Below are 27,749 nucleotides of genomic sequence, written 5' to 3'. Positions count from 1 at the left end.
AAAGCAAACGTGAATTCGATAGAAGTGAATCCACTTCTGCTATTCGCTTTGATAAAGGTGCGTTGCCGAAATATCAACGCACTTATGTGTAAATTTTCCTTGTTTTTCCAGGGGAATAAAATTATCCCTACTGTTATATATGCGCATAATGCTCTTCCCAGGTGCACTGTCTGCACATTGTCACTGTCAGAAGTGACGGGCTATTGAAAGGGCGAGCATCCACCGAGGGAGGCTTCCCCACCATTCATCCCTACACTCTGGCCGTCCACGATACGACACAACACACCCCACAGCTGAGTACCGCAGGGTACACCGTACAGCAAAGCACAGCACATCACCGAAAAGTACAGTGCAGTACATCATAGCACCGCACAGCACAGCTCAGCACCGCAAAGCAGAGCACAGCACATCACGGCTCAGGACGGCTTAACACACCCCAGCACAGCACAACATAGCAAACAGCGCAGCATAACGCGCGACACCGCATGACACAGCACAGCACAGCACGGCAAACGGCGCAGCATAACGTGCAACACTGCCGAACGCAGCAAAGCACAGCACAGCACAGCGCACAGCGCAGTCATCACCCTCCCCTCGCCTGAGCACCGCACGGAAACCGAGGACGCACCGGGCCGCGGCCTGCGGGGGTTGAATGAACTTCTGTCGTCCCGCACTATGACCGCTCGCGCTCACACGGAGCGGCCGCTTCCCAGCCGCGAAGCCTCCGGCGCCGCGCGCGCACCGCTGCCACTGCGCGCGTCGGGCACCTCCAGTCAGAAGATAGCGCGCGTGGTGGGAGCAGCGCGGAAAAAGAGCGAGCCGGTACTTTTTGCGGGGGAAGGTGTTGTGATAACGCGTCGGTGACGCGGCGGTGATGTAATGCAGTGCCGTAAAAACGGAGGATCAAGCCGTCATAGTCGACATGTGTAGTTGTTTTGATCGTGTGTGAAAATCGTGGCGTCCAGCGTGGTGGCGACATGTGGCCCTCAAGACATTGGTCACGGGAGGTGCGGAAGAAGGCTCTGCTGGCTGTTCTGTGCTGCTGTGCTCTCCTGGGCATCTTGTACTTGCGCTCTGCGGTCTCCCCGAAAGAGGAGCAGAGCCACTGGAGGCAGCGGAAGGTTGAGTCGATGAGGTCGCGGCTGGAACCGGTGGCGGCGAGTCGGAGCACAGGACCCAGTAATGATGGCGCATTCTCAGAGAGGTTAGAAACAATGCATGGCGTGGTGTGGTAGAGACTTAAAAACACACTGCATGGTCTCTGACCCTTGCCTGAACAGTACGTTGATGTGAGCGCAAACGAGGGTTTTGGTGTCACCACTGCCTTTGATCGCTGCGTGTCACTTAAAGGTCATTCGTTGAGGTCATTTGTTAAAACCCATCACTGGCTTGGTCCCGTGACATTAGCTCTGCACAACAGGTGCATACTAATTCTTTGTTTAAAAAAGAAGCCAATTTTCCGCACCTTCCTCGTTCCACAGTGTCGCGTTTTTATGTATGTGAACTCAGAAAACTATTCGAGAAACAACGCTATTTGCTCCGTTGATTCTCCGCCAGCTAAAGAGATTGCGCGTTTTTTGGCTGTAAAAATATGCGTAGTTCCATACACAGGTAAGTGAAATAATTCCAGTGGCAATGCAACTGTCCTTGAGCAGATTCCATAGGCACGAAATAACGTTATAAATGCGCGTTCAAGCCAACACGGACTTTCTGCATAATTAGCTTGGGCAGAGCTGTCAATCTTCAAGATGTCAGAACAAATAGGCCGTTTTTAGCATCTAACATGTCAAGATCTAGCGGTGTTTTATCGTGTTGCTAAGATATGCCGAACATAAGCGTTAAATCGTTGGATACGTAAAAGACGTAAAGTGCTCTCAAGCGGATGGAGATTGCGGTCCGTACGTTGACATTGGACATGATCCTTAAATTTAGCTCTTCATTTTCTGTTACTATCGTGATTAATTTTGTTATGAGGGGGGAGGGGTGAACAGGAAATAGGCAAACCTATCACCCTATAAACTGCTTCTCCACGAATTTGACCCGGATCCTGCCTAAATCTGGCAGCTGGAGCCTAGTGTTCTGATACTCGACGACTCGGGTAGCAGGGATGTTTATATTTTTTGTGTTATAACAACGCGGCTTTGGGTTCACTGCCTGTGGCTCCTCCCTTTGCTCAAAATCGGCCAATCAGCATCGAGCCGGGTGGCTATCGAACCGGTATCTATGCGCCTCAGGCTTGAGAAATGGGCTGAGTAGGTCACATGTCTGGGTGGGAGTCAAAGGGCGACAGATTAGCGCCAACGAATTGCGTGCGGGGACTGCCGGAAGGCCAGGATTCTGGTAGCATTAATTTATATGCGCATCCTGGACATCCGACCGCATGAATTTTGGACCGCTGCTGGAGCCCCTCAACTGAACGATAACTACACCCCTGAACTGCGAGGACGCGCGCCAACAAACGGCTGGTCGGTGCTGCATGCGCTTTACCAAACTCCATATGGGCCTAGGCTGATGTCTACGTGTCCGCCGATAGGTGTCTAACACCAGTCGCCATCTCTCGCGTCGCGCCCCGGGAACTTCAACGTCTGAAATGGACCGTATCACCAAACCTCGCGATCAATTCAACCGTCTGTGGTCGGATCACGCCGAGACAATTCCCGCTGCACGACTGTACTGGGGCTTTCGCGCCAATTACGGTAAACGCAACCGACTGAACCACGTTTACGTAACAGACTTTGGCCCATTGGGCACAGACGGTGGCAGGTTCCTAACCCATCCGCGGGTGTGGCCAGATCTACAAGTCATGATCTACAAGTCAAGTCATGATCTACAAGTCATGCAACTGCCTGGGCGGTTTTGAAACCGCGAGCGGCCATCAGCGACCTCCACGTTCCCTGCATGAATATTTCGCATAGACCAGTATTGCTCGGTCATAAAAAGCATGACGAAAGAGCATTTGTGAGGCACAGGCCGCCTAGTGCTGCGGAACATGGTGAGAATTATTCGAGCGGCGATGGCTTCATCGGAGAAAGGTCGCAGTCATTGGTATGTCAGCATAATACGACCCACGGGAAAGCCACGGCCAATGTGTGGTGGTCGATACCGCAGGACGAAAGGTGGCTTTAACGGCGTTGTACGCTCCCAGAAATTCACATGACCTACATCGTGAGCCCACCTCGAAGAACGTCCAGTGGCGTATGACCGGATGAGGACGGGGCGAGGAGGTCAATAGTGTCCCCATCTTCAGCGACATCTAACTTCGTCACTGACTCCGCACGGCAAATTCGACGAAGAGCGTGTCCATCCCAGGCTGCTGGGCCCGGCTCGGCCAGGGTCGGCGGCGCCTCCCGTCGAGCCGGCTCTGGCGTCGCCCCTGCCGCAGCCCTTTGCCCTGCGGCTGGACGTCTGTGGTAACGGCTCGACACGCGCGGCTGTCGCCGCCCGGCGCCGGGACGGCCGGGGAGGGTGGAGATCCCAGGGTGGCCGGGGAGGACGGGAGGTCGGGACTCCGGAGAGTCCGAGGAGTCCAGGGGGCCCGGAAGCACGGGAGCCCGGGTAGGACGGACGGGGAGCTCTGGAAGACCAGGGAGACCGGGGAGACGAGAGAGACCGGGGAGACCGGGGGGGCCGGGGAGACCGGGGAGACCGGGGAGACCGGGGAGACCGGGGAGACCGGGGAGACGAGAGAGACCGGGGAGACTGGGGAGGCTGTAGACACGGGGGAGACCGGGGGAGACGAGAGAGACCGTGGAGACCGGGGAGACCGGGGAGACGAGATAGACCCTGGAGACCGGGAGAGGAGACCAGGAGAGGGGGCGAGCGGCTCTCGGGATGGGTGCACGAGGTCCCGCTAGCGGTGGTGGGGACGGGTGTCCCGCGAACAGGAGAGACACGCCCGGCACCCGTGCGTGGATCTGTGGGGCAAAGATGGTCAGCAGGTCAACCACTGGTGTTGGTCAGCGACAGGCCAGAAGGCAAGGTCGGGGATGGGTGATGACTGGATGGGATGGTGATGATATAGGCGATGACTGGATAGGATGGTGATGAGATGGGTGATGAGTCAGCAGTTAGATCGCCGACAAAAGTTAGTGTGTAAGACTGCGGGAGGGTTCATGTTTCGGGGCGGAAAAGCTACATGGCTTATAGTAATTCCTTGGGAAACCTCCTAGTATGAGTAACGTGGTTTCTGTCTTTGGAAGTGGCCCCGAACTGTCAACAGATACCTACAGATGAGTGACAACAACACTAAGATGCCCGGATGTCGATTTGCATTCTTGTGTGAGGGCCCTGGCCCCCATTGTTGAGTGTCTCCCCCCCCCGCCGATGTTGGTTTGGCCCTACAAGGTTTTGGGCTGGAATGCTGCAAAAAGCGTAGTTAAAAGATGACGATCACACAAAGACTATCTTCTTCGGTCTTACTGGGTAGTGGCGCCGGCACGGAGGATATTCCGCACTTGAGGATGCGGTGTGGCTTGAAGCCCGTTACCTCAAATTATTCCCTCAAATAACGGGAAACCTTAAATCGTGGGGGTCAAACTTTTTAGGTATGACGTGTTTTGTGTCAGTCTAACATAACCCCAGACACTTATTCCCGCACGCTAAATATGATACTGACGCCACTGATTCACTGATCTCGAGGAGACGTATGCCGTGAGTCGTTTTGTCCGCTGCTCACTAAAGGCTGTAAACCTAGGGTTGTTTTTTGCTTGGAATCCGACTTGCGTAAATTGTTCAGTGCATATGTGAGGAAGATTATTCACAAAGATAAGGCAGGAGTAAAAGCCTTATTTCTCGGAGAAAACCAGGAGAATGGGAATGAAGATGGGTTGAATTTCGGTGACGTGCCAGAAGTGAATTCACTTCTGCTATTGTTTCGATAAAGGCATGTCGCCGAAACATGAACCCATCTATATCTCTATTCTCCTGGTTCTCTCCGAGGAATAAGGCTAATACTACTGTCATATCTATGTGAGATCCGACTTTCTTTACTGTCTCATGAGGAAATAAAAGCAGCTGACGAAATTCTACTTTTGGTGCGTCATCATTGCTTCAGACTTCAGCTCCAGCTATGGAATAAGTGTACAATACAAATACAGCAGGAACCAAAATGTTACTGGGAAATATCAAAATAGGATTCCCTGCTGAAAACAATTGCTTGTACTCGGAATAATCTTCCCATTATTGTAATAAAAGTTTAACGGACCCATTCTGCCTCACCCCTTATCGAAACAGCACAAAAGGAACTTTAACGTGTCGCGTAATGACTGCCGACTCTCGGCGCCCTGTGATCAGGCTGATGCTCTCAAGTCAGCAGCCAAATGACCCTCTTCGGCGAGCCATGTACGGACGCTTGTCCTGCACGGCGAACCTTCCACCGCCCGTTCCACCACAGCGCGAATGCGGTCAGCATAACTTTAGTTGATCTCAGCTCTACCGCAGTTGGGATTCGGCAATGTGGATTGTCTTCGCGGCAACACGCAACACGCAACAACACGCAACAACACGCAACAACACGCGGCAACACGCAACACGCAACAACACGTGGCAAGCGCAACTTCGCGGTTTTTACGAGCATGTTGTGCGTTGCAGCCAACGGGTTCACAGAAAGGAAAAGCCTATTAGCTGCCACATTGGTAAATTTTTCCCAAATGTATCGCCTGTGACCTAGAAATAGTTATGAACGGCTTAACTCGGATGAATGCATGCCACCATTTAAAGGAGCGTTGTTTTTGCTGTTATACATCACTGCACCTATTCTACCCTACGCTTTTTGCGGCAAAAATGCCGGAAATTTTAGTTTCATCTAAAATCCTTTTGTCATCATGTTTTTTAAAGTGTTTGGCCGCATTTTGTTACGATTTCTAGGGAATTCACAGATTTGGGTTTGAATGAAACTTTCAGACTGCAAAGGAGATGTGCATCTTGTGTGGAACAAAAATGTTCTCATTTGATAGCGCGCAATCGTACGCATTTAAGTGAAAATTATCTTGTAGGATGACCTGTTACTTCTTCGCAACGCTGAGGGATAGCTAGCCTACATGAAACTGAAATGTCCTATAAAATGTGACATACATTCATTTCATGGACACTTACGCACGTCTCAGACGCACGACAAGTTAGCACGCGCAAGGGTAACCGTTTAATTGCGACACGCCCAGGAGAGTGGGGTTCAGTTTGACCCCTGGGATGGAATAGAACTAGAAACACTAAATTCACTGGGTAGAAAGGCCTGCGTATGAAGCGACTTGTGCCAAATTTGAGGTGGAAATACCATAAAAAGGTCAAAATACCCATTGATCATTGGCCCAAATAAGCTCAAGCTCCGCATCGGTATCTGAAGTGCTTCCAGGCCTCCTTATGCAACCGCTTTAAGCTCTAGATACCTGCTTTAAGCAAAATTTCAGTTGTGTTCATATAAGATAACACCGGTCGCAAAAATGGTTGATATGGGTCACTGGTCTAAAAGGTCAGTGACCTCCTCTGACCTGCAAGACGTTTAGATAAGATGTCTGTTGGTGTCCCTGCAATCAATAAATTCGAAAGAGCATTAAAAACTATTCCTTAAAGCAGGCTCTTCAGTAAAAAAGCAGTTTGGTTTTGACGTCTGTACGACCTTTATACCGACCACAGTTCAATGAAATTAGTCGTAATCCTTACCTCATTTGGCTAATTATGTAAGAAAGTATTTAAGAGATGAACGATTTCGTTCAAAAGGAGTTCGTTAAGGGACCTAAGTGTATATTTCAAGAACATACTCCAGCGAAGCCTCAGAATGTTTATCAAAATGAACTGGGCTAAATCCGGTGAGAAGAAGATGAAGGGGGGGGGGGGGGGGAGTGGGTAGGTTCTCGGGCATTCGGTTCGGCATCCAGTAATTTACAAAAATAATTAACACCGCTGTTTAGATGACCATGTTTTGACTGCTGGGCTGCACAAATTTCGAAACTGTGACAGGCGCACGACACGGACAAGCCTGTTCACATCGACAAAGCGTGTTTTGGTCACTGATCTCATCGCAAATAGGGGCCCCAGGTGTGTCTGTCAAGTGAAGCATCACTGCTTTTTGAGCTGTCGAGTGAAGCATCACTGCTTTTTTAGCTTTCAAGTGAGGCATCACTGCTTTTTGGGCTGCCAAGTGAAGCATCATTGTTTTTTGAGCTGCCAAGTGAAGCACCACTGCTTTTTCAGCTGCCAAGTGAAACATCACTGCTTTTTCAGCTGCCAAGTGAAACACCACTGCTTTTTGAGCTGCCAAGTGAAGCATCACTGCTTTTTTAGCTGCCAAGTGAAGCATCACTGCTTTTTTAGCTGCCAAATGAAGCATCACTGCTTTTTTAGCTGCCAAGTGAAGCACCACTGCTTTTTGAGCTGTCAAGTGAAGCATCACTGCTTTTTGAGCTGTCGAGTGAAGCATCACTGCTTTTTGAGCAGCCAAGTGAAGCATACTGCTTTTTTTTAGCTCGTAGGCTTATGCAACTGCCAGTCTTTGGTGTGTTTTTGAAAAGCTGACAGTCTTTGGTGTGATGAACATGTTGCCAAGCCGAGCCGCAGATCCGATTTCCATGGTATCAGAGCAAGGTGACAAATATAGCTGTTTTCGTAAAAAAAGAAAATTCACAAATCAGAAGCTATTCTTAAGTCATTTACAGTTTGTGCTCTACCTTCAAAAAGTGTTTCGTGTAGTAGTGACACAGCCATAGGAGAGGGGAGGGGGAGCCCGCTCCTCCAACTTGGGCTCACCTTTTTACTTTGGAGTCATAGGTGGCGCCTGCGGTTCGATGATGATGACTGAGCTTCCTTTACAAATGAATGTTGGCTGAGCCAACCCCCCCCCCCCCCTCCGCCCTACCATTGAGAAAATCCTGACTGCGCTCCTGTCGTAAGGTGTCCCAGCCAGCCACCGCTATTTCCACGCCCGCCTTTGCGGTCAGGTAAACGATCCCCTGATTAGGCACACCGATTCCCAGGCCAGCCAACCGGTCTCGCTGGCAGGACCACAGCTCGTGACCTGGATTCTCCGGAAACGGAGGCGCCGCCTGGGGCGATGGTCATAGTCAGCTGACGGCGGTGTGCGCTGATTGGCTGACAGTTGGCTGCGGAATCGGCGGGCTGAGGGTGGCACCTTTTCCGTGAATTAACATGGACCATACCGAGACGCGTGGAAAGAATTGGCGTATTAAAAGTAGAGGTTGTTCACTCGTTTTTAGGGGGAGGGGAAGCGAGTTAACTTCCTGGCGATGGCAGGGCGGGAGGGGGGGGGGGAGGGGGCAGCGTTACACTCGGGACTCAGACAGGACGCATTGGTTGGGTTGGCATAATCGGTTGCATTGACTTGAAGCATCATTGCGAATTGGTTCGGAAGCGCGCGCCACGATCAGTCCTTCGGTGGATTTATTTCTAGTCAACAATGCACCTCACGTGCACTGTCACAGGGCCCGTGTTCGATTTTCTGGAAGGTGGTAGTGGCATATGGTGAAAGTGTATGGTGGCATACATAATGGCTGCCTAACCTAGTCTAACTCCAGAGCCGTTCTACCCGGCTCATACCCCTACGCCTTAGGGGTTGGTCAGACGGCGAGAAATGGATGACGACAGACCAGAGGTGTGGGCGGGCGAACACATTTTAATGGTCTCATCATTGCCCATCCCCATGTCCCTCACACGCAAGTAACCGTCCTCAACTGGAACGTCACAGACCCCCCCCCCCCTCCCCCCTCCCCGATTTGGAATGTCACTGCCAGCCCCCATCGGGAACGTCACTGACTACGCGCATTTCACGGAGCATTTCACCTTCACTGCGCTCCCCTGCTCACCCCAAACTGCCACCCTGGAGGCGCTCTCGCTCACCCCCAGACTGCCGCCCTAGAGATGCCCTTGCTCACCCCAGACTGCCGCTCTGGAGATGTCCTTGCTCACCCCCAGACTGCCGCTCTGGAGGGGCCCTCGCTCACCCCCAGACTGCCACTCTGTATGCGCCCCTGCTCGCCCCAGACTGGCGCCCTGGAGATGTCCTTGCTCACTTCCAGACTGCCGCTCTGGAGGCGCCCTTGCTCACCCCAAACTGCCGCCCTGGAGATGTCCTTGCTCACCCCAGACTGCCGCTCTGGAGGCGCCCTTGCTCACCCCCAGATTGCCGTCCTGGAGGCGCCCCTGCGTCAGGCGCCCACACCGTAACTCCGCCATCGCATCGCCTCCGTCCATCCTGGGCCGCGGGCCTGGCGTTTCACAAAAGCGTGTGATTTGTGGGGTGATTTGAAGGACGTGCCGTGACGACATAGACCGCGCAGTGGCGATGGTTTTTCGAAACCGCCACCAGCTGAGTCTGGCGGGCGCGGCTGTCGATGTGGGAAGCTCCACTCATCCAAGGACACCAGGGATGTGGTCTCGCCCCTTGTTTTAGGGAGAAAGTTGGTACGGTCCAGCATGGAGTCCGCCTTCCCGTTTGTTGCGTGTAGGCTCAGACTTTTGCATGATCCCCCCCCCTCCGACTTTTGACTAAGAATACACCCTGATCGTGCCACCCTACCGGAACATCGGCGGAGGAGCGTGGAGGCGACGGAGGGAGCCGTGCCTCCAACATTCAATAGAAGCTCAGCGTTGGCTTCATGCGATGCTTCTGTTGGTGTTGTGGGCTGAGGCGTTACAGCAAACCGACCGCCACAAGGTGGCCGTCAAATTGCAGCTATCCTGTGGTGATAGGGAATTTTGCGCGTCTGCAGCGCGCCGACCTGAGCTTCTAGAGTTATCTCAAAAATCACTTCACGTTTCACCATCTGGGAAGTTTGAGGTAGATAAATAAAACTGAGCAAGGTGAGAACATGTGATGCTGTTTTACGCCACACGGAAATTTCGTGCGCCTGTGACGCGCCAACCTGGCTTTCCAGTGGTTGTTTTTGTTTTCTTCCCTTCCCCTCCTCTCACTACGAATTCGTACTTAGGTCCTGGCTACATTCATATTACTTTCCAGAAGAGTTGCACCATAATCCTGTAGTGAGGCGTGAAAAGTGACCCAAAGCGGTGACCCACTTTTGAGAACGTTGTTCTGCTCTTGACAGCTGTAGGACGACTACGACTAGTAATATTCAGACAGCCATGTGTATCAAGCCATCAACTATGCGACGGCCCAGAAAAAGAATGCGTTCCCTGGTGGCGATGTCTGCTGATTGGTTCTGCCCAAACTGTATCCGGCTCACATTGGGCACAGCGCAGTAATGGGCGGCTTGGGCGACGATTCTGTGCTACCAGGAGATGGCACGGTGCTTTCTCCCCACCTATGTCCGCCTTACTTTCCACGTCCTCTCGCGTGGGGTTGTCTCCCGTAGCCGGAGCCCTTGGTGTGGTCCTGCGAAGGACATGTGCTGTGTTGTCGCTGATGATTGGTTGGAGGTGTGCTGCGAGGGACGACGTGTGCTGTGTTCTTGCTGGTGATCGGTTTGAACAATGCTACCAAGGACCATATGTGCCGGGCTATGACTGATGATTGGTCAGACCGTGGTTACCAGCTCTTGCCACAGGATCACGTTTTTGGCGGATGAACATGCCCCGGCTTAGGAAAGAGCCATGATGGATCATTATTGTTTTAGAAGACATTTCGTTGCGGCCATTGTCATTGACGGTACCGAGAAAACAATAAAGTTTAGTAGACTCTGGTGGCCACGCCTTCATTCCATCAAGACAGTTTAGACAATGGGAAACGAAATTTTCAACTACACTTAAGCATATTTTCAGAAGTATTTTATAACCTTAGATCCCGTTAAAACCTAGTTTGTTACGACACATTTCAATGCCTTTGATTGCTGTAACGAATCTAGATCTACAATCGCCCATGCAACCAGCGAAATTTGCTGCAATATGTTCAGTGACAACACACATATCTGGTATTGCGAATGTAACAGGATTTTGCTTTAACCCACTAAAAAAAAAATGGTCCGGCCAAGTACCAAAACCTTTGTCACTAGGGCATGGATGACCCAACCGTTGCCAAGGTGGCGATGAGCAGAAAAGCAGAAGATGTACTGATGCTGATAATTTTGTATCATATTTGATTTCGGATATTATGTTTATAGCAGCTTTTCTCAGCTAAGATCGCGATTTCCCAAAATACGAACTTTACCACAATTCACTACCATAACGAATTATTTAAGTATAATGTATTTTTATATTGATACATAAAATATTTCGCTACCGCTACGAACTAATGAAACGCATAGTACCATTTTTAACCTAAACATGATATTCTGCTGCTCATTTGACCTGTTAGTGACGCATCATAGCGCTTTCTCATGATTCGAGGTAAAAATGCTGTTAGTAACACAGGGCGGCGAGACGCTGCGAATGGCACCATGAAAATAATTGCATTCGTGGTGAGGTTGGTTACGGGGAGTTTTTTTAGCCGCTCCAGAACGGCAAACGGACTGCATGGTTTACGATGCAATATATATACACACACACACACACACACACACACACATATATATATATATATATATATATATATATATATATATATAAATATATATATACATATATATATATATATATATATATATATATATATTGTCATGGTTCGGAAACCTTGTGAACGAAACCTCCACGTCTGTTCGCACTCCGCAGGGGAAGTTAATCACTAGGCTATGAATAATGGATCTATGCTACATGGGAAGCGCAGTTGATGACCAGCTGCGAAGAACAATTGGGCCATGAGGTGGATGAACAGCGCAGACATCCAACGTTTACCTCCGCGTGGCATTCCGGTCAAAGAGGGGACGTGATGGCCGGATGATTAGCGCCTTTGACCCCCACTTGGGGGGCGCGGCTTCTAAGCCCGCCTCCTTGGTCCTATGTGTCCACGGTGTTCTGACTCATGCGACCACTATGTTCGCTGTCGCCCCGTGAAACGGTGCGCGGCATGTGTCGTGTTCCCGTTCGGTAATTTTTAAATTGAATTCGGCCGAAGACGTCTTATGCCGACAAAATTCAGTGTGAAAACGCCTTTTCGTCACTGCGAAATAACAGGACAATGCCAATCCCAGCGTATGCTGTCACACCGGCCTCACGCGTTTTCTGACCATGCCTCGAGCACTTCTGACTCGCTGATATCGTGTAATGCTACGACTTTTCAGAAAATGTTAGCCGAGCCTTTTTATTGGACGGATTTCTGGGATCAGAACCTACGCTAAGCAGTGCTTGTTGCATGAGCCCTGGTAACCAACCTACCGATCGTAAAATTCCTGGTCAACATAAAAATCTCCCTACGAAATCTTGGCGTGTCGTAATGCTTGGCACGGTCTCTTCTGACCTCTGACGTCACGTGAATTTTAGCGCGACCGATGCCACCGACCGCGGACCATTCCAGCCAGGGGCAAAAAATGAGCTCCGGAAGCGGCTCGAACCCGCCCCGCCACGGGCGGCTGAATCACAAGGCAGGTGCTTTGAACTGAGCTAACGCGATTTTTTACGTGAAAAAGAACCATCGCGACGGACGGCTGTGGCTATTGTAAAACACAATGCAGTCGCTGATTATGTTATTGTAACTTTGTCACCATTATTCAGTATCAAATACTTCTCCAATTCCGTTGCAGTATTTCCATATAACCTGCCATCACACTAAAAGTTGCATTGGAAATGAAATGCGGACAAGAAAGAAATTAACTGAAAAAAGAAGCATACTGTCAGGGATCGATCGCTCTTAATGTAATGGTCATGGCAGTAGTTTCGCAAAATGAGCTGGGGAATAGGTGGGTGAGTGGGGCTGAACAGTGAAAAATGACCCGACCTGCCCTCAAAGCATCCAAACAAGCGGATTTCTCCCCGCATTTTACGCACCATCTTCCCATGTTTTGGGGTGGGTGGGTGGGAACTTTGAGACCATTATCGCAGTAATGGTTTCAGTTTGTGCTTATTCAGGATCTCTCGCTTCAGTTTGTGCTTGCTCAGCATCTCACGCCTGTGTGCCTTTTTGCAGCGCTGCATTAAACTCCGACACGTCTGGTGGTGACCTTTTGAAGGTCAAGCTGCAAGATTCCACCGTCAGATGGCCCTGGGAAAATGTGGAGGGCTGCAGTCATTATGGCATCAGGTCAGTATCGAAATTATGTTTTCGTCGCCGGTACGAAACCTGATTGCTGGAAATGCAGCAGCATGTGAAATATTTCAAAGGATGTCATGATTATTTACGTATCTAGGACTGAATGACATGAGTGGATCAACGTTCAGCCTGGCTTCCGTCATTGCTATGTTGATTTTTAGAAGAAATGAGCCAAACCCTATGACAAGCACGGATTTTCCGTTGTTGCCCATTTCGTAATCGCCTTCATCCATGTTCATATTATTGTTTTTACCAGTATCATAATCATCATCATTATTTTCATTACTTCTACTTGTATCATTGTTGTTATCATAATAATTATCATTATTGGGAGTCTTGACGAAATCCAGCGAGTTGCTATTCTAACGCCGCGTCAGTACATACTACATAGATGAACACAGAACACGCAACACATGCGAATGAGACGTAACGCCAGCGATACGCATACGATGTTATAAAACAGGAGTGACTTGTGATGCAACCTTACTTTGTACAACCTTTATCTCATTTTGTGGTCCGTGGTGACATGTTTATATATATGTATGAATATATATGTATATATATATATATATATATAAATTTCCTGCTGGGTGTTTCAAGATAGGCATGATACGTGCGAACAAAGACAACGTCACGTGACTAACCAGGATGTGCTTGCGGGGTCCCGCTGTAAACGAGACCATAAGGACCGGAATGGTACAGAAAAACTACATTACACCCCACTATACCCTTATTACACTCCAGTTACACTCCATTAAACCACATAACACCCAGCTGGTGCTCTTTTTCATTCATTTTGGTGCTAAGCTGTCATTCAGTCCGCGCGTACCGACAAATGTTTCGGCTACTTCTCGCTGCAGCGTAACTGCGCTGTAACTACGCATCACATCAGACGTTCGTCGCAATGTTTATGTTACGCTACACCGGTGAGTCATGCGATTACTGACGCGATTCAAAGGAACTGTATCCACCAATATAAGCTTTGCGTCAAAAGCTTCGGCATTCCTTTCTAAATGGTGCGGTTTATTGTGTTTTGGCAACCGTTCTCCTACGCTGCAGTTATTCTGCAAAATTCTGACCTATACGACTATATATTTTGAACTTGCCATACGAGAGGCCATTGCGGCAACGGCATAACGGGTCTTCTGTATTGCACTGTACTTCTGCGTGATGGACCAAGCGGACGATGCTTAAGTTGAGCTACTTTTTGCATGATGCGTTGGCTGGTGTTGGAGATATGCTTTCAGTTGTGATGATTCTTCGTCCAAAGCAAAGCAACAAAGCTTTTTTATAAGCTTAAGCCCTGTAAAATGTGTAATATAACTTCCCCGCTACAAGAGTGCCACTGTTCGTCATCAAGTAAGGGTTAGGAAGGTGATAGCCCAGTTTGCAGCAAAATACTCCATGTTATGCAACATGCAAGCCGCGCATTTCTACAATCGTATGTAAACCTAATGCTTATGGCACAATCCGCCTGACGTGTTGCTACACGGCTAGCAAAGAATCTGCAAATTGTTCAATCTGTCTTAAGCGTTGCTACGCAACTGAACAAATAAACAGCCGTTCGGCGCTGGGTACGCCGCAGCACAAAACTGTGGAACTGTTTTGTGGTGGTGAAGACAGCACAAAACAGTTCCAGTTCCCAGTTCGGCGCTGGGTACGCCGCAGCACAAAACCAGCGACACTGGGTTCGCCTTCCACGGTAGGCGCATTGTCTGACCCCACTGACATGGCAAGATCAACTGACAGCTGGCCAACGAAACCAGCCAGGTCGTGGGCGGCGGTGTCGTACTGTACTGTGTCTGTACCACTGTCTTCACCACCACTGTACAGACACAGTACAGTGCAGTCGAACAGTGCCAGGAGTGATACTGTAGGTTACTGGACTGCGTCGGAACCCTCTGCATCTCTGATGTGGTACTGGACTGTGTCTGTACAGTGGTACAGACACAGTACAGTACAGTCCAACAGTGTCAGGAGTGGTACAGTGTGGTACTGGACTGCGTCGGAACCCTCTGCATCTCTGATATGGTACTGTACTGTGTCTGTACAGTAGTACAGACACAGTACAGTACAGTCGTGCAGTGTCAGGAGTGGTACAGTGCGGTACTGAACTGCATCTGAACCCTCTGCAGTCCGGTCTAAAGAAGGCCGGCGCCAAAGCTGTTAATTGAACTAGATGGGCCATATTTGGCAACAGTTACCTACGCTGCAAGTTATTCTCACTTGAATCCCCTTTAGGTTCAAGAGCCAAAGGGCTTTGGCCTTTTGCACCCAAAGCCCTGGGTGTGAATCATTCGGGACAAGCTTGAAAAACACGTGCGGCATGGGTGGTTAGCGTACCATGAGTTGAGGTCGACGCTTATGTAAACTGATTCCAGTTTGGTCTAACGTTGTACGTTGTCCACGTTACACACGCTGCACATGTTGCACGTTGCACGTGTTGTACGTTGTACACACTGGGCACATTGCACGCGTTATGCGTTGTACCCGCTGGACACATTGCACGCGTTATACGTGACATATATTTGTACGTTGTGCGCGTTGTCCGTTGTGAACGTTGCACGTTGTGCACGTTGTGCATTGCACACGTTGTACATTGCACACATTGTGCGTTGCACACATTGTACGTTGTACACGCTGCATGCTGTACACGTTGTACCTTGCGAACTTTGCACGTTGTACGCGTTGTAGGTTGTGCGTTTGCTTGGTCACAGGCTGTACCTACACATGGACGCGTGCCTTTGTGCTCGGGAGGTGCTCAGTGCTAACACGTGACTTGGTCGAGAGACGCCTGAACGGTGGACCGGAATTAGAGGATCCAGCTTACGTGGAGCCTTTCTTGGAAAGTTGGCATGCCGGTCGGCGAAGAAATGTGAAATGATGACTGAGCTACACCAGGTTACTATCCCTCCGAGATCCCTAAGCACTTATGGCTTGGACTAATTATATCGTATTTTTGATAGGCCCCTCATGCGGCCTGTATCTCAAAGAGAAACACGCGGGCCGCGCTGGGTACATGATTTAGAAATGTCTCCGTTAGTTCGAACATAAGCGAATGTTTTATGCCAATAAGCGTTGCGTCCGCGTTCTGAAACTTCGGACAAAACCACGCACCTTAAACGTCGGGCGATGTTTTCCACCACTGTTGGTCCGGGAATGGTGCTCCAGAATTGGTGGTCCAGAATTGGTGGCCCAGGATTGGTGTTTCAGGGTTCTTGGAACAGGATCGGTGGCTCAGGATTGGTGATCCAGGATTGGCGTCCAAAGGATTCTTGCTCCAGGGCAGATCGTGTAAAGCTGGTGCCACAAGATTCGTCATTCATGACCGGTGGTCCAGGCTACAAAAGGAGGGTAACGGGCACACACACAACTGTGCCAGTTGTCAACTGCCAGGTCGCATTTCGTCTCACCTGGGTCACGAACATACGACCCGACAACTAACCGCCGTTGCCTGCGTCAGACATACTGTGCTGGCTAGGGCAACTGGGCCACAGGGCAGTAAAAGGCTAACATCATGATGAGTATAAGTTTTGGCCAGCATAAGTTCTGCAGAGCATAAGTTCTACTAAGCATGAGTTCTGCTGAGCAAAATTTCTGCTGGTCATAAGCTCTGCTAAGCACAAGTTCTGAATATGAGCTCTACTAAGAATGACTTCTACAGAGCATAAGTTCTGCTACGCACAAGTTCTGCTGAATATGAGTTCCACTAAGAATGACTTCTACTGAGCACAAATTCTGCTGAGCGTAATTTCTGCTAAGCATAAGTTCTGCTGGGCATGAGCTCTCTTCTGCCCCTCTACCACAGCGTGGTAGAGGGGCGGATCCTCTACCACAGCGTGGTAGAAGGATCACTCGCTTTCGCACGCATGGGAAAAGCACCTCAAAGTCATGGGATGCCTCTGAAATATTACCCCGTTGGCGAAGGGCCATGAAATGAGCCATTCATTGCAGCCAATCCGACGACGCAGGCCCAGTGCCATAGCAATCGAACGCTCGCGGCAGCGTGACGCGTGGAATGGAAACAGGTTAGCCACGAAATAGAAGGTGCCGGCAGGCTGCACGGCCGCGTCAGCGTAACATAAGCAGTGACAACGCTTTCTTCATCCATGCTGATGAAACAACAGACGGAGCGCTGCCCAGTTAGCTTGTTGCTGGATGGATGTAGCGTGCAGCAATTCGAAGGAGATGTTTCACCTTGATGTGATGTGCTGAGATGGAGTAGTTGTAAAACGGAGAGATGCTCACGGAATCACTCAGCACCAGCGCCACAACACTCAAGTGCCTGAAACTGATTATCCTAGCTGATGACGGCAAGCGGGTAAAAGAAACATCCTTGCCTACGCATAGATGATAAATCATGTGGCTACGTTATCATCTGCGGTCATGCATGACATCGAAGTGTAGCCGCATGAAAAAATGATGTGGCCGCACAATATCAAAATCAATGAATCAAAGTCACGCGGCCACACCTCCGTTTTTGCAACACTTTGAGGTCCCTGGCACTTCTTGGCAGACATAATCAGGCAAACAAATTGCATGATCATTCCCAGGACGCCCTGTTTAACCATATTTCATCCTTTTCTGATGAACCTCAAAGGCTACAGTGCCTCCCGAAATCAAAAGCGTCCGTGCCGGATTTTTCAGTATCCACAGCGCTGCGTTGCAAACACTTTCTAATGTGTGGATTTTACTGCGGGTCTCTACGCAAAGAATTGAGACAATGTCTCATGCTGGACATTGATCCGCTTTGTTTATGCACACCCTGTTCTTTGGACAGCGCAAGCAGCATGTGAAGTCATGGCCCCAAATCAAAAGGCCATGCAAGGTCTGTTGCCATGTAGTAGGGGCCGGGGCGGGGGCAGGGGAGGTTGAGCGACGAACTTTTTGAAAATTATCATCCTACCTATGGGGCCGACTGAAACAAAGAAGCCAGAAATGCTTATAGTCTCCCCCCCGTTGGGAGAGGTTCCAGTGCCCTATCGTTAAGTAACGTTGGCGACGCAAATATTGTAACTGAACGAATGTGTATGAGCAGTAGGCAGGTTGAGTCATCTCTTTCTCTGCGCATTCGCCCTCCATTGTGGAGGCCGGTGCGAATGCCAATGAATCGCACGTCTCCGTGTGATTGTGTAGGCCAGTGAGAATGCCAATGATTCGCACGTCTCCGTGTGATTTTGTAGGTCAGTACGAATGCCAATGAATCGCACGTCTCCGTGTTATTGTGTAGGCCAGTGCGAATGCCAATGAATCGCATGTCTCCGTGTGATTGTGTAGTTCAGTGCGAATGCCAATAAATCTTACGTCTCCGTGTGATTTTGTAGGCCTGTGCGAATGCCACCAATGAATCGCACGTCTCCGTGTGATTTTCCAGGCAGGTGCGTTTACACACCAGCTCTTTACGCACCACCGCATTACGCTTGCTCACGTGATTTGCGCATGGCTGCCGACGTTCTATCTTCCTTGTCATGTGATGCTCCCGGCCTTCACGCTCCACAGCATTCCGCAGCAAGCGCTTCTTATATATTGACTTACAAGCTTTACCCAGCTGGAGGTGGAGATGGAATGTATCAGGCAACTGTTGGTGTGCTGCTCGCCCTGAAGTGTCGTTGCGCTTCGATGTCTGGTGGGCTGAGGTGGTCAAAAAATGAAACGGAGAGATTGTCACAGCTTCATTGTTCCTTAGGCCTACTGTTTACTGAAGTGCTTGAGCCTGAAAGAGTATGGTATGAGGCGTGTTCCATCTTGCGTTTATTTCAAGCGCGGTGTGGTAAGCAACCACGACAAACAGATGGTAAGATTCCCCTTGGCTGGAAGGAGCTGGGAACAGGGGGCAGCCGGGATTTTTCAAGAGAGGGTCCAAAACTTGGTGAGAGCGCGCCAAGCTGGTTTTCAGCGTTCTGTTGTGAGCCATCTATTACGAAAAATTACAAAATCCGGTACTACAGGGGGGGGGGGGGGGGGGGGGGAGAAGCACGGAGCCCCGGGCCGTTCCCTTGGTTACACCGCTGGCTGAAAGAGTGCTTTGACGCCTGTGTACCGTGCAGGGGTGCTCTGACGTCTGTCTGCCGTGCTAGAGTACTATGACGCCCCTCTACCATACCAGAGTACAATGACGCCTGTCTACCGTGCAGGGGTGCTCTGACGTCTGTCTGCCGTGCTAGAGTACTATGACGCCCCTCTACCATACCAGAGTACAATGACGCCTGTCTACCGTGCAGGGGTGCTCTGACGTCTGTCTGCCGTGCTAGAGTACTATGACGCCCCTCTACCATACCAGAGTACAATGACGCCTGTCTACCGTGCAGGGGTGCTCTGACGTCTGTCTGCCGTGCTAGAGTACTATGACGCCCCTCTACCATACCAGAGTACAATGACGCCTGTCAACCACACTAGAGTACTCTGACGCCTGTCTGCCGTGCCGCAGTGCTCTAACGCCCTTTTTACCGTGCTAGGGTACTTTGACGCTGTCTATCGTACTGGAGTGTTCTGATCCCTGTCTGCCGTGCTAGGGTGCTCTGTCGCCTATCTGCCGTGTTCTGACGCCTGTCTATCGTACTGGAGTACTGTGATTGCTGTCTGCCGTGCTATGGGGCTCTGGCGCCTCTGCCGTACCGGGGTGCTCTGCCGCCTGTCTGCCGTACTGCAGTGTTCTAACACATGTATGCCGTGCTATGCCGTGTTGGGATGCTCTGACGCACGCCCTCTGTGCTGACAGGTTCGCTGAGCGGGGCAGCTTGCCCGTGGTGGCCCTCACCAGCTACCCAGGTTCAGGCAACACCTGGACCCGCTACCTGCTGGAGATGGCCTCCGGTGTGTTCACCGGCAGCGTCTACTACGACATCGGCCTGTACGGGATCGGTGGGTGATGTGTCACGTATCATTTATGTTCTGCGTCTTGCAATAAAGGACCACAGATGATTTTTTGAGTGATACGAGTGAGCACTAGTGATATACCCGAATGTTTAATTTTCCATTCATGTGCATTAATTTTGTCTTCACAAGATTTCAGTTTTGCCCACGTTATCTGCACTCCTTTTGTTCACATGATTCGGGTCTGGATTTGAACGACTTCTTTGCTTGTGGAGTGTCATAGTTTCTTGTTCATGGGCAGCTAAGATGTATTCTTAGCATTTTTAGCATTTTAAGCATGTTTCGCATTATAAACATGCCCGAAGTCAAGCCCGAAATTACCAGCGTTTACCTTTTGAACTACAGCGCCACCTTTCCCGTTGCAGGCTACTGGGGAGAGATGTCAGCCCCGGAAGATGGCACCACCATCGTACAAAAGGTTCACGACTTTGGCGACGACCAGTCGCAGCGCTTCAACCGCACAGCCATAGTCATCGTGCGCAATCCGTACCGCGCCATCCTCTCCTTCCACAACTACCTGTTCGGCGGGCACAAGGGCATGGCACCGTCCTCCAATTACCTGAAGAAAGGTAAGGCCGCCCATGTCGCAAGAGACGCGCTGAGGTTCCCCACGTCGCGCGTGGTGCCGAGCCGTTGGGTGTCGCGACTGAGTGGTAAAACTTTTCAGGAGGTAGTGATGCTCGCGTGCGAGATCGAACGAACTTTTTGCTGACTAAGCGGCGTCAATTCTACCTGATTCAGCCGTTCAGTCCGAGTAATATTGTACCGTACGACAGGTCTTCTTATTTTCATGAGATTGTTTTTTACTACCGTCCCATTACAGCTTTGGTGTTACGTATAGTGTTGTTATGCTATTTTGTGCAACGTTGCATGACTGTGACAAAAAACAAACCACATTTGAAGTGAGTACTTGGTAATGACCTGACCTGACTTGATTATTTACGCATGTCGTTGAGAATGGTGGCCGCCGACTCCCCGTCCCACGGCTACCTTCTTAAATGTGTGTCATATGCTCGCTGCGCAATCAAATCTCGGCCATACCCTGGGCCATTGAGTGAGGAAGACGAGCCTGCGCCGCCGTCTGACAGGCCGCCGCCGGCAGGCTGGCGCTCGTTCGTGATGAAGCAGGTGTTCGAGTGGAGTGCCCACATGCAACAGTGGACGGACCCCGCTAACCGCGTGCTGGTGGTGCACTACGAGCACCTCAAGACGGACCCAGCCGGGCAGCTGCGGCGCATGCTGCACTTCCTGAAGTGGCCCGTCGACGAGGGGCGCCTTCGCTGCGTGCAGGTACTCGCGGGGTTTAGGGCGGGGTTAGGGCGGGGTTTAGGATGGGGTTAGGGCGACGGGGGCGTAGAAAGGGGGTTTCGCCACCCGGCAAGTAGTGGCGTTGCGCTGGAATAGTTGTTGAACGTTGTAAAGGACGTGCTTTCTTCGAGTCTTTGGTGGGAGTTTTGCTTGTCGTACGGCAAGTGGCGTGTGTGCCATGTGGTTGTGAATCCATTTAAACTCTATTTGTTTTTTGGGGGGAGGGGCGAAAAATGCAGACATTGGAACCCTACCCGCCCTCACCCCCCCCCCCCCCCCCCGACATCGTAGGTCTGCATGTGTTCATGTGAACGAACTTGGAATGCCATAGTCATATATGTGAGAGTCACAACAGCTAAGCAGCCGGGAACATTTCGTCTTGTACGGTCCCAACACTACAAAACGAAAATGGCTTTAAATTGCGCTAAAACCACTCACCAGCATGATACTGCCTCATTATTGCTTACCACGTCATTCTTCTGTTAATTGTTTCCTTTCAAATTGTAAACATTTCTTGTGATAAAGGTGCGTTTACTTCTCATTCTTTTATTTTCTTCCTTATCAGTTAAGATTCCTCTTACTGTCTGATTTTTCACAGCATACTCCAGCAGTCAACGTTCACATTTATTTCTTCTGGCGCTCATGGCGCCCATTGCACTGTAGCACCACTCACATGGCGCCGGTACATGGCGCTCACGGCGCTGGCGCATGGCGCTCCTGGCGCTCATGGCGCCGGCGCAAGGCGCTAGCATGTTCTGCCACTCACGGCCCTTCACACTAGCTGCGCGGCTCACGCTTCCAAACAGTCGACAGCGACACACACCGTGGTCGGTGGTGGTCTTGGATAGCCATTGGCCACCGGCGGTCTTGGATAATGCGTTGATTGCGCTGCGTTGTACCAAGCGCGTCCGCGTACTCATGTGTACATGACTTTTTGTTGCGTTTTGACGGCTTTGGTCCGAATTTTTCGATTGGGTGGCTTTCTGGGACCAGAGCGCATGTTAAGCAGCGCCCGCTGTGTGGGCTCCGACTTCACCATCCGACCGTGCAATTTCAGGGCGACGGCTGAGATTTGTGACGACAGTTTTAAGGGAGTGTTCCACATTTATGTGAGGTTTTGAACTGCAATAGCCATCCTGAAGACCTTTCGGTGCTGATCACAATTATGCTCTCCTTAAGGCCTAAGCCTGTCTAGTTTGTGAGCTAAACTCGCGCGAAAATGGTGAGAGTACTTCGGGGAGAGCATTTCCAAGTCATCACCACATTCATGACGTCATAGTAAGGTCTTTCCATAAGCCACGCGGCGATCAAGGTCAAAAGAAGAGTTATCCAGGCGTTCATATTTGGCGTTTGTGAGTACGATTTCCAGTTAGAACGACTGCCCATTGGTTCTCAATCAATGTTGTGCAAGGTACGATGACGTGATCAAACCATGACGCATTGAGGAGCATATTTTCAAAACAGAAAATTGGGCTGTCTAGAGCAGTCTTTTCCACTTAAAAGTATATCAATACCTATAAGTGAGCTTGTTTCGTCGTACCTGATGCTTGCTCAGTATCTTCATGCGAAAAATTGTCTTCAACATGCCACAGCGCTTGGCACGGTCCGTACCGCGTTCTGAGCTCAGCTGATCTCGAGCGCTCGCTGTCATCGGGCGCTCGTTACCCCAGTCAGTGGCCAACAGAGGCTGCGCGTGGCGGTCCGAACCCACCCACCGAGCCCGCCACGGCTGGGATGGGGGACGGACGCTCCAACCAGCCGAGCTATGCGGTTGGGCATGCAGCTTTCGACTTTTGAGTGTGACTTTGCGACTTTGCTGGACGATTTTCGCGACTTTTCCCGTTGACAAGAGACAGCCTTCTTCAGTCCTGCTTTGCTCCTCTCCTGGCGAAGTTTCGATGGGTTGACGAACTTCTGAGTGACGTGAGTAGACCAGCTTCTTCTTCTTTCTCTTCGTCCCTCATGCTGTCTTACGTTGCATTGCCTGTTGTTTTTGCTCTTTTTTTGGGCTGCATGTCGTTCTTATTGTTGTTTTTTTGTGTGTTCGTGGATAGCGAATGGACACTGCTTTGTAGGTTTTACTCCCTCGACAATCGTTGTGCTTGCCCAAGGTAATCGTGTCTTATCGTGTCTAATCGTGTCTTGTTGTGTATAAGCGACTAATTGACGATGCAAGAGGAAAACTAGAGAATCAACACGACGGCTTTGCTCGGATGGCAAAGACATATTCCTTCCGTGGCGGAAACGCTTGGACGTTATTCGTAGATAACTGAGAGGGTTGTTCCATTGCGAAAATGCGAATGCAAAGGATGCGACTCATCTTGTTGGCGTGAATGCCGGATTTGTAAATCTCCGATCGTTTAGTTTTTGAAGCACAAACTATGAATTTTGGGCACAAGTAAAAGCACGTGCTGTGTTGACTTGCTACTGTTATTCACGAGCAAACCATTTGTTGCATTTCACTCGCGATTATGGCCGTGTGGTCCTTAATTATCGTCCACATCAATTATGACAGCGGTCGGACCCGGAGCGCTGCACACCCGAGTGTTTCATTAAGATAGTGTTTTCTAACGAAATGTTATTTAGTGTGGTGGCGTGCATGGTAGCATAATCCTGTCCAATGACATGATCGTGTTGAGATGATGGGTGGTGATTCACGCATTGCTCTTGAAGCAATGCTTTCTCATTTCGATGTGGAAAGCTTTTCAACGAATGTATTTCAAGGAAGATGGCGATGATTCAGTGATATCTGCCTACGAATGTAATGATCTCTCCGCCGTTACAATGGCAGGTGCAGTAATATATAAGCGGATCATAATAATAGCTAACAGCCTCAGGCACAGATACAAAGGACGGGGATTTACATACTGGCTGATCTGAACGCAACCGGAATTGAGAAGGGCCCCATAGGTTCCCTCCGATAGCCGTGGGTGTTTTTACCGGCTAAGTTATACCAAAACTTGACCTATTTTTAGCTTGCTTTAATCACCGCCGGATTTTTGTGCTCTTCAGTCCTTGCTCTGAAGCAAACTGCAACACGCAGCGAAAATGTCATCGGATTGTGCAAGGTTCAGTGCCCATTTGTTTTCACGAGATGGCCCGAAGTCGCGAAGACGATCCTCCTGTGAATGTTAGCTACCGCCCAAATTTAATTCCGAGCGTCAAAATTCTGTTAAAAACCGTTACTTTATGCCAGAAATCTGATGCAGCCATCGTAATCGCCGTGAGAAAACTTGGCAGGCTTGCACGCCTTTTGCGTTGCAACATAAGCATGGTGTTGTGATCAGCGTTATGGTAGTGACGCTGAAATGAACAAATGAATGTCTGGTTTTTGCTGCATCGAGGAAACTGGAGTTTTTGGTACCTTTTGTCCGAGAAAGGTGCTCCCCGCGAATTTACAAGATTGTTTGCGCTTGGCCATGGTCAAACCGTCGGTCAAGATTTGGCTCGACAACGTTCTGCTAAATTTATTGTGACTTATCTTCGTGGCAATCATGCTGTTTCCCTTCGGATATGCTCTTAAACTTGTCTGTTATCTTTTGGCCTGCGTGCTTGACTGAGTTCAGTGGCTAGGTTTCGTGTGACCTTTACGTTTCCGAGCCGGGACGCTTATGTGGTCTGCATGTACGTGTGGCGCCATCTGCCTTGGCAAATGACACACTCGCCAGGGTGGCTGGTTAAATACCCTTCGCTCGGGGAGTTCGATTTAACCCCCTAAGATCCCAGAAAAATAATGGCTAGAAATACGAAATTCACAGCGTTAGTTGGCCTGCACGCGAACTCACTTGAGTCAAAATTTGACGTTTCTAGGTCATAACCTTGTGATAAAATAAGGTCAGATGAGATCGAACCTCAGATTGGTGTCCTCAGTGCCCCCAGACGTACTCATGCAACCACCGCGAAGTTAGACACCTGTTCTAACCAAAAGGCCGATGATTTCCAACTAAAATCAGTGGCATTATGTGACCTCTATGATGTCAAGTTGACCACATTCGTACAAGATGGCTCCTATTTTGCCGCTCAAATAAGCTTCAGGGATCACGCCAGGCGGCATGTCCCAAAACAAAGTGCTGAACGGGTCATTTCAGGTCAGTGGACCAATCCTGATCTTTGCAAAATTCATGGAATGTGTCTATTGCGGTCCCTGTCACTAAATGATTCGAAATGAGCATCAGATGCTACCCCATAAACCAAGCTCTCGAGTAAAAAGCAGGTTAGTTTTGACCTCGGTCTGACACTTCGTACCTAACCGCTAGGTCAATGAGATTGGGTTGTAGTTTTAACTTGGGTTGCTATTCTCAGAAACTATCTCAGATATATTTGGCTTCATTTAACACTATACTATTACCGCACGTGAACGATTCCCTGGAAATATCACTCGCAGACAGTCATGACCTGGCCTTGGACACGTCATAATGTAGGTCAGATTGTCTTGCGAGGTCCGTATCAGTTTTCTTGCATCAAGCGATCTACTATTTCCAATTGTTTACAATCCATGCAAATTTTGGCGGGGGGATGCGCCTAGCTGTTCAGAAAGCATTCTGGAACAAACCTTCGGGGATCAATTTGACCCCCACCCGAGCGCGTATTGATGCTGAGTAACTGAAGTGTACGGGTTATGAGGAATGAGTTTCTGCTGTCATGATCTGAGCTCACGGGTACCGATTAGATTGGGCAAATAACACCCCATTAGTAAAGGCCTCGATTCTAGAAACTCTGTATAATATCGCTCTGCGAGAGTGTTTGGGACCGGGTATGATTTGTATCCTAAATCTGCATCACTCTTCGGACCTTTGTGTGATCATGCAACCCATGGCAGTGTGACTCTGTATGACTCCCATGTGACTTCTGCCCGTGCCCCATGTGGTCATTGTTTGACATTTTGCGATATGTGTGTGACCTTTGAATGATATTTGATATGATATTGGTGGCATTCATGTGACTGAGAGAAGAAAATCACGTTACTTAGGGATAGGACTCATGTGACGTGGGCATATATTTGCTATCTATGGGTGAAGTTTATATGACATAGGCATGCCCTTCACTAGACCTTGACATGGCTCTCAGATGACTAACACGTGTCATTTGTGCAGACTATTCTTGGCCTGTATGCTACAAACATCATCCACATGACCAAGTCACTACCTACCATCACACAGCTTCGGCATGACCTTGGCGCATGACCTCCGTTCAGTATGACATTGCGCATGGCCTCTGCCGCCTCCGCAGATGGACCAGTCGGGCCAGGTGCGCCGGCACCAGCAGCACCGGCCGCGGGCCGTCACGCCCTTCCCCGCCGAGCTGCGCAAGGCCATTGACCTCAGCATCCGCACTGCGCAGAGGAATCTGCGCCGGCGCCAGCTGGTGGTGGCGCCGCTCGACCAATACGAGTTCTTCAACGGCAGCCAGCTACGCTCCGAGGTGCTGGAGGACTGCCAGGAGGACGAGGCGCTAGACGCGTGCCTCTACCGCATCGACCGCTTGAACTTCCGCTACAACGTGAAGTCATTCTTCGAGAAGATCCACCGCCACGTGAAGGCGCTGCCGTTGGGCGGCCTTATGGGCGCAGTGGGCTGGCTGGGCTCGCTCAGGGGGGCGAACGCGACGCAGGCGTTGCCGACCAACGGGACTGAGGTGCTGACGCCCGAGGAGGAGGCGCTGGTGGAGCGGGCGATGCGGCGCGTGGAGGCGAGCCGTGGCGAGGCGACGCCGGCCGGGGACGCAGTGCTGGACAGGTTCAGCAGCCTGCTGAGGTCGGGAGGGCGGCCGGAGTCGGGGGAAGACGATGCCGACGCGCTGCGGCATCAGGCGGGGACTGGGGTAGGCAGTAATGTGGACGATGAACAAGGTGACCGACCAGGTGTTGTGGTGTCCTAGCGACGAAAGTAAGCCGTGGGCTGGCATGTTCTGAATCTCAGGTCTGATTTTGAGCGAGAGGTTCAAGCGGATGTGGCGCCACTCGCCGCTGGCTGAGTGGCACAGAGGGCGTTTTGATATTCATTTTTGCTATGCAAAAGAAACTTGGCGTGAGCTTCCTTTGCAAGACCACTGAAGGGCGCCGTCGCTGTCATCAGCGTAGCACTTTGTGACGGCGTCTGTAGCTTTACTAGTTGTGCAAGGCTGACGTAGCTTTTCAACGTCCTTAGACTGGTGCGTAATGAAATGAGCTAAAAGCCTAAAACTGGGTTCCGACCTGAGCAGTGGAACCCTTCCACCTCCAGCTCCCCTCCTCCCACCCTCTCCACGCAACCTGGCGTGCGACACAGGCAGAGGTCAAAAAGCTCGCGTCTCTCTCCCAAATCATACAAATAGTCTGGCCTGTCACCTTTACGGTCGCCTTGATTCGCCGTTCTTTTAACGCAGGCTGACAAAGAGAGAGAGGGGGGGGGGGGGGTGATATGATCCACTGGCGTTTCCAAAGTAATAGAGATAGAGCTGAGCAGAAAAAGATCATTGGATTTATCTCGACGAGATCTCACGG

General features: G+C 50.3%; 1 protein-coding gene across 1 annotated transcript; it reads left to right on the top strand.

Moving 5' to 3' along the window:
* The first annotated feature begins 770 nt into the window (after positions 1-770).
* Positions 771-27,145, top strand: LOC119104713 (uncharacterized). The gene is made up of 6 exons (XM_037228429.1): positions 771-1,204; positions 12,965-13,078; positions 19,806-19,948; positions 20,326-20,529; positions 21,063-21,250; positions 26,498-27,145. Exons 1-6 carry the CDS (start codon positions 978-980, stop codon positions 27,143-27,145), a joined length of 1,524 nt encoding a protein of 507 aa, XP_037084324.1. The 5' UTR covers positions 771-977.
* The last annotated feature ends 604 nt before the right edge of the window (positions 27,146-27,749 follow it).

This window comes from Pollicipes pollicipes, unplaced genomic scaffold, assembly GCF_011947565.3.
Source record: "Pollicipes pollicipes isolate AB1234 unplaced genomic scaffold, Ppol_2.1 Scaffold_6052;HRSCAF=7182_pilon_pilon_pilon, whole genome shotgun sequence".
In the NCBI taxonomy this organism is placed as follows: domain Eukaryota; kingdom Metazoa; phylum Arthropoda; class Thecostraca; order Pollicipedomorpha; family Pollicipedidae; genus Pollicipes; species Pollicipes pollicipes.
The sequence above is the reverse complement of the archived record's forward strand: the minus strand, read 5'-3'. Positions and strand labels throughout refer to the sequence as shown.

Coding starts and splice junctions, on each gene's coding strand:
- LOC119104713 (XM_037228429.1), top strand. CDS start 978: ATGTGGCCCTCAAGACATTGGTCACGGGAGGTGCGGAAGAAGGCTCTG. Junction 1,205..12,964: donor GATGGCGCATTCTCAGAGAG/GTTAGAAACAAT, acceptor GCCTTTTTGCAG/CGCTGCATTAAACTCCGACA. Junction 21,251..26,497: donor GGCGCCTTCGCTGCGTGCAG/GTACTCGCGGGG, acceptor CCGCCTCCGCAG/ATGGACCAGTCGGGCCAGGT.